The sequence below is a fragment of the Cetorhinus maximus genome, unplaced genomic scaffold (assembly GCF_964194155.1).
Source record: "Cetorhinus maximus unplaced genomic scaffold, sCetMax3.hap1.1 HAP1_SCAFFOLD_1994, whole genome shotgun sequence".
NCBI lineage: Eukaryota > Metazoa > Chordata > Chondrichthyes > Lamniformes > Cetorhinidae > Cetorhinus > Cetorhinus maximus.
In genome coordinates this window covers 1-12500 of record NW_027597934.1, presented here as the reverse complement: position 1 = coordinate 12500, position 12500 = coordinate 1, and the positions used below count along the sequence as shown (strand labels likewise).

Here is a 12500-nt window from a genome sequence, read left to right as displayed (position 1 = left end):
TGCGTCGGAGGCGGAGCTGAGATTCGCCATTAAAGGTTCAATAAAAGCTCCAGCCTCTCAGGAGGAGGCCCAGCTCCGGGGGTTACCCTGAAGTCGCAGCTGCCCCCGGCTTTCACCCCCACCTCGAGCTGTTGGGACGACGCTCGGGGCCCCAGGCTCAGGAGGAGGCGCTTGGGAGACGTGCCCGGGGGCGCGGAAGGTTCCAGCCCCTCCCACCGGCGGGGACGTTCCGGGTCCCGCCGAGGCCAATGGGGGCTCGATCGGAGCGAAGGTTCCGCCCTCGGCGTCTCTGGCGAAGCCGCCGAGTCGCCTCGATAGGAATGACGTGGACGGGGGGTTTGCCGCAACCGGGGGCATCACTAGGCCCAGGCCTGAGGGACGTTAAGCGCCACAACCACAGGCGAGGGACTGGAGTCACGTGTAGGCCCAGGACAGGTGAGGACGGCAGATTCCCTCCCCGAAAGGGGGCGCTAGTGAGCCAGATTTTTAACAACAGCCCAGTCAGCCTCGCGGCCCCTTTTACAGAGTCCCCCCTCCCCCCCCCCTGCCGAGTCTTCGTCTGTCGCTCGGATTCGGTCCTCGACGAGGTTACTGTTCCGCTAGCGCCGCCGCCATCCCCTCGCCCTCCTTGAACCGACTGCCGGATCGTTTCATTGGATGGCTCTTTGGAGGAGACTGCTCCTGTGCCGATGGGCCGAATGGCCCCACCCCCCCACCACCTCCCCTCCCCCCCCAGCTCCTGTGCGATGCAGCAAGCGAGACCCCACCCCATCGGGCAGGGGTGCGGGGGGGCGGTGGGGAGGTCACAGGGCCATTGAAGGCCCAGGGGGTCGGAGGTCGTGGGGTGCGGAGTTGTCTGGCATGGTCGTCCCTGGCGCCTCCTGGTGGCTGAAATGAGCCGCAGCAGCGAAACCGATAGTGGCGGGGGTGGGTGGGGGGGTGTGGGGGGGACCGGAAGCCGATGGAAAGCAGGCCTATATTGTGCAGCAAAAAAATAAATAAATACAGTCAGTGGAGGAGAGCGCGACCCGGACGGGGTGGACTGGGTGGTGGGGAGGGCTCGGGCCCAGGGCAGGTTGGCACTGCCCGGCGTCGGGGTCGGCGCAGCCTAGGCCGGCGGCCGGTGCCACCCCGGGGGGCCGAAGACGGCGCTGGCCACTGAGGTGGGCAGCACGCGCCCGAGCGTGTGGGGGTGGGGGGTGGGGGGGCGGGGTTCACCGTGGAATGGCTGGAGACCACAGAAGGGGGGGGCCACTCGGCCCGTCTGGACTAAGCTGGAAGGGCAGGAGGGCGGAGTTGGCGCCTGCCGGTTTGTGAGGGTTGTTGTTGTTGGTGGAGGTGGGAGGGAGATGGTCGCCCGGTTGGGTTTTGATGGAACTGTCCTTGATTTTCAGGTTCTTTCAGTGACCTGGAACCCGGTGAGTAGCGGCTCCGCGTCTTGTAGTGTCTTCGCCTCCTCGTGCTGGCTAACCCCTGGCTGAAGGCGTGTCCGTCTGCATCCCGTGTGTGCCTGCCTTAGATTGACCCCTGCCCCCTCCCCAGGCCAACTCCCTGCCCCTCGCCAACCAAGCCTCAGCTCTTTACCAGCCCCGATAGCGGCAGCTGGACCCGGTCGCACAGCCTCCGGCTCAGGAGGAATCAGGTTGGAATCCCAACCCCAGGCTTACAAACCCCCCCGGCAGCCGCTGAGGGAGTGCTGCACTGTCGGAGGGTCAGTACTGAGGGAGTGCCGCACTGTCAGAGGGTCAGTACTGAGGGAGCGCCGCACTGTCGGAGGGTCAGTACTGAGGGAGCGCCGCACTGTCGGAGGGTCGGTACTGAGGGAGTGCCGCACTGTCAGAGGGTCAGTACTGAGGGAGTGCCGCACTGTCAGAGGGTCAGTACTGAGGGAGTGCTGCACTGTCGGAGGGTCAGTACTGAGGGAGTGCCGCACTGTCAGAGGGTCAGTACTAAGGGAGCGCCGCACTGTCGGAGGATCAGTACTGAGGGAGCGCCGCACTGTCGGAGGGTCAGTACTGAGGGAGCGCCGCACTGTCGGAGGGTCAGTACTGAGGGAGCGCCGCACTGTCGGAGGGTCAGTACTGAGGTAGTGCCGCACTGTCGGAGGGTCAGTACTGAGGTAGTGCCGCACTGTCGGAGGGTCAGTACTGAGGGAGCGCCATACTGTCGGAGGGTCAGTGCTGAGGGAGCGCCGCACTGTCGGGGGGTCAGTGCTGAGGGAGCGCCGCACTGTCAGAGGGTCAGTACTGAGGGAGCGCCGCACTGTCGGAGGGTCAGTACTGAGGGAGTGCCGCACTGTGAGTGGCGCTGTCTTTCCAGGTGAGACATTAAACCGAGGCTCCCACCTGCCCTCTGGGGTGGATATAAACTATCCCGCAGCCGCTATTGGAAGAAGAGCTGGGGGCAGGAATAGGGTAGCGGGGCGTGAGGGGTGGGGTAGCGGGGACTGTTCTCCCCGGTGTCCTGGGGCCCAACATTTAATCCCTTAACCAACATCAGTGAAAAGACATGATCCGGTTCATCATGACATTGCTGTACGTGGGAGCTTGCTGTGCGCATATTGGCTTTCTCTCCATCCCAGCAGTGAATGCAGTTGAGGAGGTCCTTCGCGGGCAGCGATGTGCTTTGGGGCGTCCTGAGGCGCTGCCCTCTTTAATTACCCCGAGCGTTGCCGGGGTGCAGCTTAACTGCGGGTTTAGACGTCTGCGTTGAGGGGTTGGGGTGGCCCCATGACAGCCTCTGCGTGACCCGCGGTACCTCATTGCCTGAACACTGGCCTTCTCCTTGTACAGACCCCGAGGGCGAGGAACCAGACGCTGGACCCCTTTACAAGCGGGAGGTAGATGGACATTTGCCCAGTGACCTGGAGTTCCCCACCAACGACCAGGTGAGTGCAGCAGCGAGCGCCTGGGTTGTTGCAAGCGCATTGTCATTGCGCTGGGGGAGGGGGATGAGCGTCGAGGAAGCTCGGACAACACTGGCTTTCCCTTGAGAAGGTGGTGGGTGAGCCGCCTCCTCGAACCTCTGCAGTCCCTGTGGTGTAGGTACACCCACCGTGCTGTTAGGGAGGGAGCCCCAGGGATTTTGACCCAGGAAACATTCTCTCTGTATCCGCTCGATCAAAACCTTTCCTCGCTTAGGTCACCCCCTCACCGTCTCTTTTACAAGAGAAAGGAGCCCCAGCCTGTCATTCCTTTCCTGGGTTATATAAACACACACATTCCTGGTGTCATCTCTGCAGATCTCCACAGCCTCAACTTCAGTTCTACCCCTCCAAAAGTAAACCCGAGAGTTGCTTTGTTCCTTTCCATCGCCTTGTTAGCGAGTGGCGCACATTTGAGGGATCGATGCGTTTGTCCCTCGAGGTCTCTTGGACCCTCCGTCCCACCCAGACTCGCACCTCCCCGAATAATGGGTGACCCTATCCTCCTGATTAAGATGGACGACCTCACATTCACCTCCGTAGTGGGCTCCATTTGCCAATGTTGAGTGTTGCCTGTTGCCTATGAGAAGCCCATTGAGCCCAGTAGAGTTTGGGAATATCAAAGTGAACGTGAAAGGATTGTCCAACTGCGTTCCATCCCAGTTGACTGAAAGGAGAATATGGGTCTATTGGAATATCGTACGATCCCAGTGAGGGGAGAGGGGTTGGTCCATGGGTGTTCGATTCTATCCCCCAGCTACTGACTCCAGCCCCCCCTCCCTGGCAACAGCTGGAGACTAACCTAGACTGTTCGCAATCTCTCTCTCACCATCGAACCCACCAAGAGCTCCTGGCCTCATATCCGCGCAATCGCTATTTCCACCCCCCTGTCTCAGCTCATCGACTGCAGAAACCCTCGTCCACGTCTTCGCTACCCCCGCTCGACCATTCCGACGCATTCCCGGCTCCTCTCCCGCATCCACCCCTCTCTGTAAACTTCAGCTTCTCCAAACTCCACTGCCCCCCCATGTCCTAACTCACACCAAGTCCCGTTCACCCATCACCCCCCTCCCGCTCGCTGACCCACACTGGCTCCCGGTCCGGCAAGGCCTCGATTTTAAAATTCATATCCCTGGACTTGCCCCTCCCTATCTCTGTAACCTCCTCCAGCTCCTACACCCCCTCCCTATCTCTGTAACCTCCTCCAGCCCCTACACCCCTCCCTATCTCTGTAACCTCCTCCAGCCCCTACACCCCTCCCTATCTCTGTAACCTCCTCCAGCCCCTACACCCCTCCCTATCTCTGTAACCCCCTCCAGCCCCTACACCCCTCCCTATCTCTGTAACCTCCTCCAGCCCCTACACCCCTCCCTATCTCTGTAACCTCCTCCAGCCCCTACACCCCTCCCTATCTCTGTAACCTCCTCCAGCCTCTACACCCCTCCCTATCTCTGTAACCTCCTCCAGCCCCTACACCCCTCCCTCTCTCTCTCTTTCTCACTCATCCTTTAAGACGCTCCTTGAAACGGAGCTTGTGGTCACCCTGTCCCTAATATCTCCTCACGTGGCCTGGGGGTCAGATTCTGTTCGATAATGCTCCTGCGAAGCAGCTGGGGATGTTTAACGCTGTTGAAGGCGCTATATAAATGCAGGTCGTTGTTGAGTTGTATGGAGCTCTGTGTCATGCTGCAGCCTCGCTGTCCTGCTGTGTTTCAGGCATGGTTTGCCGATACCGCTGAGGGAGCTCCGAGCGCCATGATATCTTTGCGAGCCCTGCTGGATAAGTTGGCCAGTGAGAACCAGCAAATTCGGAGGATGCACATGGACCTCCAGGTGAGGTGTTTAAACGTTCAGCCTTCACTTTCCCAGGGAGCCCCCCAATGCTGCCCCTTGTGGGATGGTCAGTGTCACAGGCACCTTCACAGTGAGACCCCCCTGTCCCTGAGACCCCCTGTCCCTGAGACCCCCCGTCCCTGAGACCCCCCGTCCCTGAGACCCCTGTCCCTGAGACCCCCCTGTCCCTGAGACCCCCTGTCCCTGAGACCACCTGTCCCTGAGACCCCCCGTCCCTGAGACCCCCCTGTCCCTGAGACCCCCCGTCCCTGAGACCCCCCGTCCCAGAGACACCCCTGTCCCTGAGACCCCCTGACCCTGAGACCCCCCCTGTCCCTGAGAGCCCCTGTCCCTGAGACCCCCTGACCCTGAGACCCCCTGACCCTGAGAGCCCCTGTCCCTGAGACCCCCTGTCCCTTGTGCAGGCTTTCAACACTCACCATTCTTGTTCTCAAATCCCTCCTCGTCCCCCTCCCTATCTCTGTAAACTCCTCCAGCCCCTACACCCCTCCCTATCTCTGTAACCTCCTCCAGCCCATACACCCCTCCCTATCTCTGTAACCTCCTCCAGCCCCTACACCCCTCCCTATCTCTGTAACCTCCTCCAGCCCATACACCCCTCCCTATCTCTGTAACCTCCTCCAGCCACTACACCCCTCCCTATCTCTGTAACCTCCTCCAGTCCCTACACCCCTCCCTATCTCTGCAACCTCCTCCAGCCCCTACACCCCTCCCTATCTCTGTAACCTCCTCCAGCACCTACACCCCTCCCTATCTCTGTAACCTCCTCCAGCCCCTACACCCCTCCCTATCTCTGTAACCTCCTCCAGCCCCTACACCCCTCCCTATCTCTGTAACCTCCTCCAGTCCCTACACCCCCTCCCTATCCCTGTAACCTCCTCCAGCCCCTACACCCCCTCCCTATCTCTGTAACCTCCTCCAGCCCCTACACCCCTCCCTATCTCTGTAACCTCCTCCAGCCCCTACACCCCCTCCCTATCTCTGTAACCTCCTCCAGCCCCTACACCCCCTCCCTATCTCTGTAACCTGCTACAGCCCCCACAACCCTCCCTATCTCTGTAACCTCCTCCAGCCCCTACACCCCCTCCCTGTCTCTGTAACCTCCTCCAGCCCCTACACCCCTCTCTATCTCTGTAACCTCCTCCAGCCCCTACACCCCTCCCTATCTCTGTAACCTCCTCCAGCCCCTACACCCCTCCCTATCTCTGTAACCTCCTCCAGCCCCTACATCTCTCCCTATCTCTGTAACGTTCTCCAGCCCTACACTCCTCCCTATCTCTGCAACCTCCTCCATCTGTTCCCTCAGTACTGACCGTCCGACAGTGCGGCACTCCCTCAGTACTGACCCTCCGACAGTGCGGCACTCCCTCAGCACTGACCCTCTGACAGTGCGGCACTCCCTCAGCACTGACCCTCTGACAGTGCGGCGTTCCCTCAGTACTGACCCTCCGACCCTCCGACAGTGCGGCACTCCCTCAGCACTGACCCTCTGACAGTGCGGCGCTCCCTCAGTACCGACCCTCTGACAGTGCGGCGCTCCCTCAGTACTGACCCTCTGACAGTGCGGCGCTCCCTCAGTACCGACCCTCTGACAGTGCGGCGCTCCCTCAGTACCGACCCTCTGACAGTGCGGCGCTCCCTAAGTGTTGGCACTGGGAGATGGCCTGGACTGGGGACTAGAACCCCTGGCCTTCTGACTTTAGCTCCACTCTCCCCACCCCCCCCACCCCTGCTCTTTCCCCCCATCTCCCTGCAGATTTTTCCCCTTCCAGTATTTATCCGATTCCCCCTTTTGAAAGTTCCTATTGAATCTGCTTCCGCCGCCCTTTCAGGCAGCGCCTTCCAGATCACAACAACTCCCTGTGTAAAAAAAACAAACTCTCCTCATCTCCCCCTCTGGTTCTTTCCCCGATTCTCTTCAATCTGTGTCCCCCTCTGGTTACCGACCCTCCTGCCCAGTGGAAACAGTTTCTCCTCATTTACTCTGTCCAAACCCCCTTCCTGATTCCGAACCCCTCGATTCAATCTCCCCCTTAACCTTCTCCGCTCTGAGGAGAACGATCCCGGCTTCTCCCAGTCTCTCCCACATGGACTGAAGCCTCCTCATCCCGGGTCCCATTCGGGGTAAATCTCCCTCCATATCCCAGTCAGGCTCGTCAATGTAGAAAACTGCCTGTTTGTGAATGATTTATTGTTTTTCAGTTAATAATTGTCAGGGAAATTATGTTAAACTTGTATCAGATCTTCACTTGGACTTACTGTGAACGGTCCTGTTCTCCATCATATAAAAAGATATTGGGACACTGGAGAAGGTGTGAAATAGATTCACAAGGATGATACCGAAGTTATAACTACCAGGAAAGGCTGATCAGGCCGGGGCTCTTTCTGCTAGAGAAGAGGAGGCTGAGGGGGTGACCTGATCGAGGTCTTTAAAATTCTGGAAGGGGTTTCGATAGGGTCGACGTAGAGAAGATGTTTCCACTTGTGGGAGGAGAGACTAGAACTAGGGGGGGTCATCAATATAAGACAGTCACTGATAAATCCGATGGGGAATTCAGGAGAAACGTCTTTACCCAGAGAGCGGGGAGAATGTGGGACTCGCTCCCACAGGGAGCGGGGAGAATGTGGGACTCGCTCCCACGGGGAGCGGGAAGAATGTGGGACTCGCTCCCACAGGGAGCGGGGAGAATGTGGGACTCGCTCCCACAGGGAGCGGGGAGAATGTGGGACTCGCTCCCACGGGGAGTGGGGGAGAATGTGGGACTCGCTCCCACGGGGAGCGGGGAGAATGTGCGACTCGCTCCCACGGGGAGCGGGGAGAATGTGGGACTCGCTCCCACGGGGAGTGGGGAGAACGTGGGACTCGCTCCCGCGGGGAGCGGGGAGAATGTGGGACTCGCTCCCACGGGGAGCGGGGAAAATGTGGGACTCGCTCCCGCGGGGAGCGGAGAGAATGTGGGACTCGCTCCCACGGGGAGCGGGGAGAATGTGGGATTCGCTCCCACGGGGAGCGGGGAGAATGTGGGACTCGCTCCCGCGGGGAGTGGGGGAGAATGTGGGACTCGCTCCCACGGGGAGCGGGGAGAATGTGGGACTCGCTCCCACGGGGAGCGGGGAGAATGTGGGACTCGCTCCCGCGGGGAGTGGGGGAGAATGTGGGACTCGCTCCCACGGGGAAGGGGGAGAATGTGGGACTCGCTCCCACGGGGAGTGGGGGAGAATGTGGGACTCGCTCCCACGGGGAGCGGGGAGAATGTGGGACTCGCTCCCACGGGGAGTGGGGGAGAATGTGGGACTCGCTCCCACGGGGAGCGGGGAGAATGTGGGACTCGCTCCCACGGGGAGCGGGGAGAATGTGGGACTCGCTCCCACGGGGAGTGGGGGAGAATGTGGGACTCGCTCCCGCGGGGAGTGGGGGAGAATGTGGGACTCGCTCCCACGGGGAGTGGGGAGAATGTGGGACTCACTCCCACGGGGAGCGGGGGGTAGAGAATTCCAGACCGTCGTTACCCTCTGAGAGAGGAAATTCCTGTGCATCTCGGTTTGAAATGAGTGTCCCCTCATCCTGTCACTCTGCCCCCTAGTTCGAGATTCCCCCACTCGTGGAAACATCTTCTCAACAGTGACGTATTTAAAGTGGGGGTGAGGAGGGAAAGCTGGATAAACACACGAGGGAGAGAGGAATAGAAGGATATGATGGGGGAGGCGGTGGCCATAAGACCACAAGACATAGGAGCAGAAATTAGGCCATTCGGCCCATCGAGTCTGCTCCGCCATTCAGTCATGGCTGATAAGTTTCTCAACCCCATTCTCCCGCCTTCTCCCCGTAACCTTTGATCCCCCTTACCAATCAAGAACCTATCTATCTCGCTCTTAAATACACTCAATGACCTGGCCTCCACAGCCTTCTGTGGCAATGAATTCCATAGATTCACCAACTCTCTGGCTAAAGAAGTTTCTCCTCATCTCTGTTCTAAAAGGTCTTCCCTTTACTCTGAGGCTGTGCCCTTGGGTCCTGGTCTCTCCTACGAATGGCAAAGTGGTATTGTCACTGGGTTCATATTCCAGGGACCCAGGGTAATTGTCTGGGGACCTGGGTTCGAATCTCACCACCAGCATATTTGAATTCAGTAAAAATCTGGATTTAAGGGTCTAATGATGACCATAAAACCATCATGGATTGTTGTAAAAGCCCCATCTGGGTCACTGACGCCCCTTTAGGGGGAGGGAAATCTGCTGTCCTTACCCGGTCTGGCCTTACACGTGACTCCAGACCCACTAATGCCCCTTCAGGGAAGGGAAATCTGCTGTCCTTACCCAGTCTGGCCTACACGTGACTCCAGACCCCACAGCCAACGTGGTTGGCCCTGAGTTAGGGATGGGCAATAAATGCTGGCCTAGCCACATCCCCATGAACGAATATTAAAAGTGAGGTGGATGGGGTAGGGGGGGTTGGAGCAGAGCGCGGAGGGGCCGAATGGCCCTGTTTGTGAACTGGGGGTAACGACGGCCGAACTGACTTTGCCTCCTTGTTCTGTTCTGTTTTGACCTCGCCAGGGGCAGAGGGATGAGCTGGAGGGTCTGCTGAGGGCGAGTGGAGGGCGGCTGTCGGTGGAGTCCCAGCAGGGCCTGAGGCAGCTGGCCCAGCGCCTGACCGAGCACCTGGCCCACGAGGAGGGCGCCCTCTCGGCCCTGCAGGGGGAGCTGCGGGGCCTGCGGGAGAGGCTGGACGCGGCGCCGGGAGCCCGTGCCCGGTCCGGCGAGGGCGAGGCCGCGGACGGGAGGAACGTGGAGAGGCTGCTGGCCCAGAGGGAGAACCTGGCAGCCGAGGCCCTGATGCTGCGCCGGGAGCTGGACAAGCAGCGAGGCATCGTCACCTCCATGCGGCAGGCCCTGGAGACCCTGATCGAGCGGGTCAGCGCCCTGGGGGCGGCCCCGGAGACCCCGGCCATCCTGGAGGGGCTGGAGGAGATGGAGCAGAGGCTGGCCCTCGAGCTGGAGCGGTCGGAAATCTGGGAGAGGGCCTACGGGAGGCCCAGGGAGGAGCGGAAGAAAGCGGGGGAGGCCGAGCGGGGCGCGGGCGACTGGCTGGAGGCCGAAGGCCAAAGCGGCCGCCCGAGCGAGCCCTCGCCCAACGCCACGGCGACGCGCGGGGGGGAGGCGGGGGGCGCGGACGCCCCGCGGGAGGGAGGCCCAGACGCCCGGGTGGCCGAGCCAGCGGCCCAGGGGGACCCCCCGGCCGGCGGGGGCCAAGGGAGGCCAGCCGGGGGGAGAGGGTGGAAGAAGAGTGCGGGGAAGGCCTGGGAGGGCGGAGGAGGAGAGGGCGGAGGAGGAGAGGGCGGGGTCCGGCCAGACGAGCGGGCCGAGGGAGACGGGAAGGCCAAAGAGCACAAGAGGCGGACAGAGGCGGAGAAACACCGGAAGAGGGACGCGGGGAAGAGGCGGGACAGCCAGGGCGAGCACCGGCAACACCAGCACAACAAGTTCTGGAAGAAGGACCAGCTGTCGGTGCGCCCGAGGCACCACTACGGCGCCCCTGTCGGCTGCACGGACGTGGGCAGCTGTGCCCGCCAGGAGGGCGCTGACCGCTTCGGCGTGGCCCTCCAGCCCGTCGGGGCCGACCAGTTCCTCGGGCTGCTGGACGATTACCTCCGGAGCTCCGGACTGGGGGTGGCCTGGGGCGACGAGCTCCGGCAGCTGGTCGGCCCCTTCTTCGAAGGCGGGGTCTTCGCCCACCACCGGATGAGGTTCGGGGACTTTCTCGACGACCTGGACGACTACATCGAGGACATCGCCGAGAGGGTGTTCGGGGACGATGACGCCGTCGAGGACTTTGAGGACTACGTCTTCGGGGCCCTGCTGGGCGACGCCGCCCGGAAACGCAGGTGGGTGACAGAGGGGCCGGCGACGGTACCGCTCCGGACACGATGGTGGGGGGGTGGGTCTCACACCGTCACGGCGCTGGGGCTGCTTCGCTCCGGGGGGGGTGCGTGTACGCTCAGGCCTCGGAGTCAGGACGTTGTGGGCTCGAGACCCCACTCCAGAGGCTTCAGCCTGTTACCCAGGCTGAGGGAGCGCCGCACTGTCGGACTGACCCTCCGACAGTGCGGCGCTCCCTCAGTACTGACCATCCGACAGTGCGGCGCTCCCTCAGTACTGACCCTCCGACAGTGCGGCGCTCCCTCAGTACTGACCATCCGACAGTGCGGCGCTCCCTCAGTACTGACCCTCCGACAGTGCGGCGCTCCCTCAGTACTGACCCTCCGACAGTGCGGCGCTCCCTCAGTACTGACCCTCCGACAGTGCGGCACTCCCTCAGTACTGACCCTCCGACAGTGCGTTGCTCCCTCAGTACTGACCCTCCGACAGTGCGGCGCTCCCTCAGTACTGACCCTCCGACAGTGCGGCGCTCCCTCAGTACTGACCCTCCGACAGTGTGGCGCTCCCTCAGTACTGACCCTCCGACACTGCGGCGCTCCCTCAGTACTGACCCTCCGACAGTGCGGCTCTCCCTCAGTCCTGACCCTCCGACAGTGCGGCACTCCCTCAGTACTGACCCTCCGACAGTGCGGCACTCCCTCAGTACTGACCCTCCGACAGTGCGGCACTCCCTCAGTACTGACCCTCCGACAGTGCGGCGCTCCCTCAGCACTGACTCTCCGACAGTGCGGCGCTCCCTCAGCACTGACTCTCCGACAGTGCGGCACTCCCTCAGTACTGACCCTCCGACAGTGCGGCGCTCCCTCAGTACTGACCTTCCGACAGTGCAGCACTCCCTCAGTACTGACCTTCCGACAGTGCGGCGCTCCCTCAGTACTGACCCTCCGACAGTGCGGCACTCCCTCAATACTGACCCTCCGACAGTGCGGCGCTCCCTCAGTACTGACCCTCCGACAGTGCGGCGCTCCCTCAGTCGTGGCACTGGGGACGTCGGCCTGGATTATGGGGCTCGAGTCTCTGCAATGGGGTAGCGAACCCACGACCTTCTGACTCTGAGGCGTGAAGGAGAGACCCATTGCACCATTACAGCCGCGATACCATCTCATTTCTGATGTTCTGTGCTTCAGTGACAGCCATGTCATCAGCTCCCTAAACCCCTCCGGTTCTCACCTCTCACATCCTTTCTCTGCCCCCCTCTCTCTCTCTCTGTCTCACTCTCTCTCTCTCTCTGTCTCACTCTCTCTCTCTCTCTGTCTCTCTGTCTCTCTCTCTCTGTCTCACTCTCTCTGTCTCACTCTCTCTCTCTCTCTTTCTCACTCTCTGTCTCACCCTCTCTCCCTCTGCTTCACTGTCCGTCTCACTCTCTGTGTCTCTTTCCCTATCTCTCTCCCCCTATCTCTCTCTCTCTCTCTCTCTCTCTCTCTCTGTCTCTCTCTCCCTATCTCTCTCTGTCTCTCTCTCTCCTCCACAAAGACGCTCCTTAAAACCGGCCTCTCTGACCGAGCTTTTGGTCACCCTGTCCCTAATATCTCCTCACGTGGCCCGGGGTCAGATTCTGTTTGACAACGCGCCCTGTGAAGCATCTTGGGACATCTTACTACATTGGAGGTGCTATATCAATGCAGGATTTTAATCACACACATATCCATCCCGCAACCTCCGGCCGCCAATCTGTCACCCTGAAGAAACACCTGTCGCCCTCGACCGTCTCCTCTCGCGATGTGAGCTATCACTCTTGCCCCCTCGTCCGGTTTTATCTGCCTTTCTCACAGTGTTGCCGTTT

General features: G+C 61.0%; 1 protein-coding gene across 1 annotated transcript in view; it reads left to right on the top strand.

The window, feature by feature from the left end:
• The window catches only part of LOC144676841 (pre-B-cell leukemia transcription factor-interacting protein 1-like), a gene marked incomplete at its 3' end in the record, with an annotated part of 26658 nt that extends 15971 nt beyond the window's left edge, over positions 1-10687 (top strand). The window contains exons 6-8 of the mRNA XM_078537162.1: positions 2793-2887; positions 4640-4756; positions 9335-10687. Of these exons, the coding sequence (XP_078393288.1) occupies positions 2793-2887; positions 4640-4756; positions 9335-10687 (1565 nt within the window). The remainder of the gene's footprint in view (positions 1-2792; positions 2888-4639; positions 4757-9334) is intronic.
• Positions 10688-12500: the final 1813 nt, after the last annotated feature.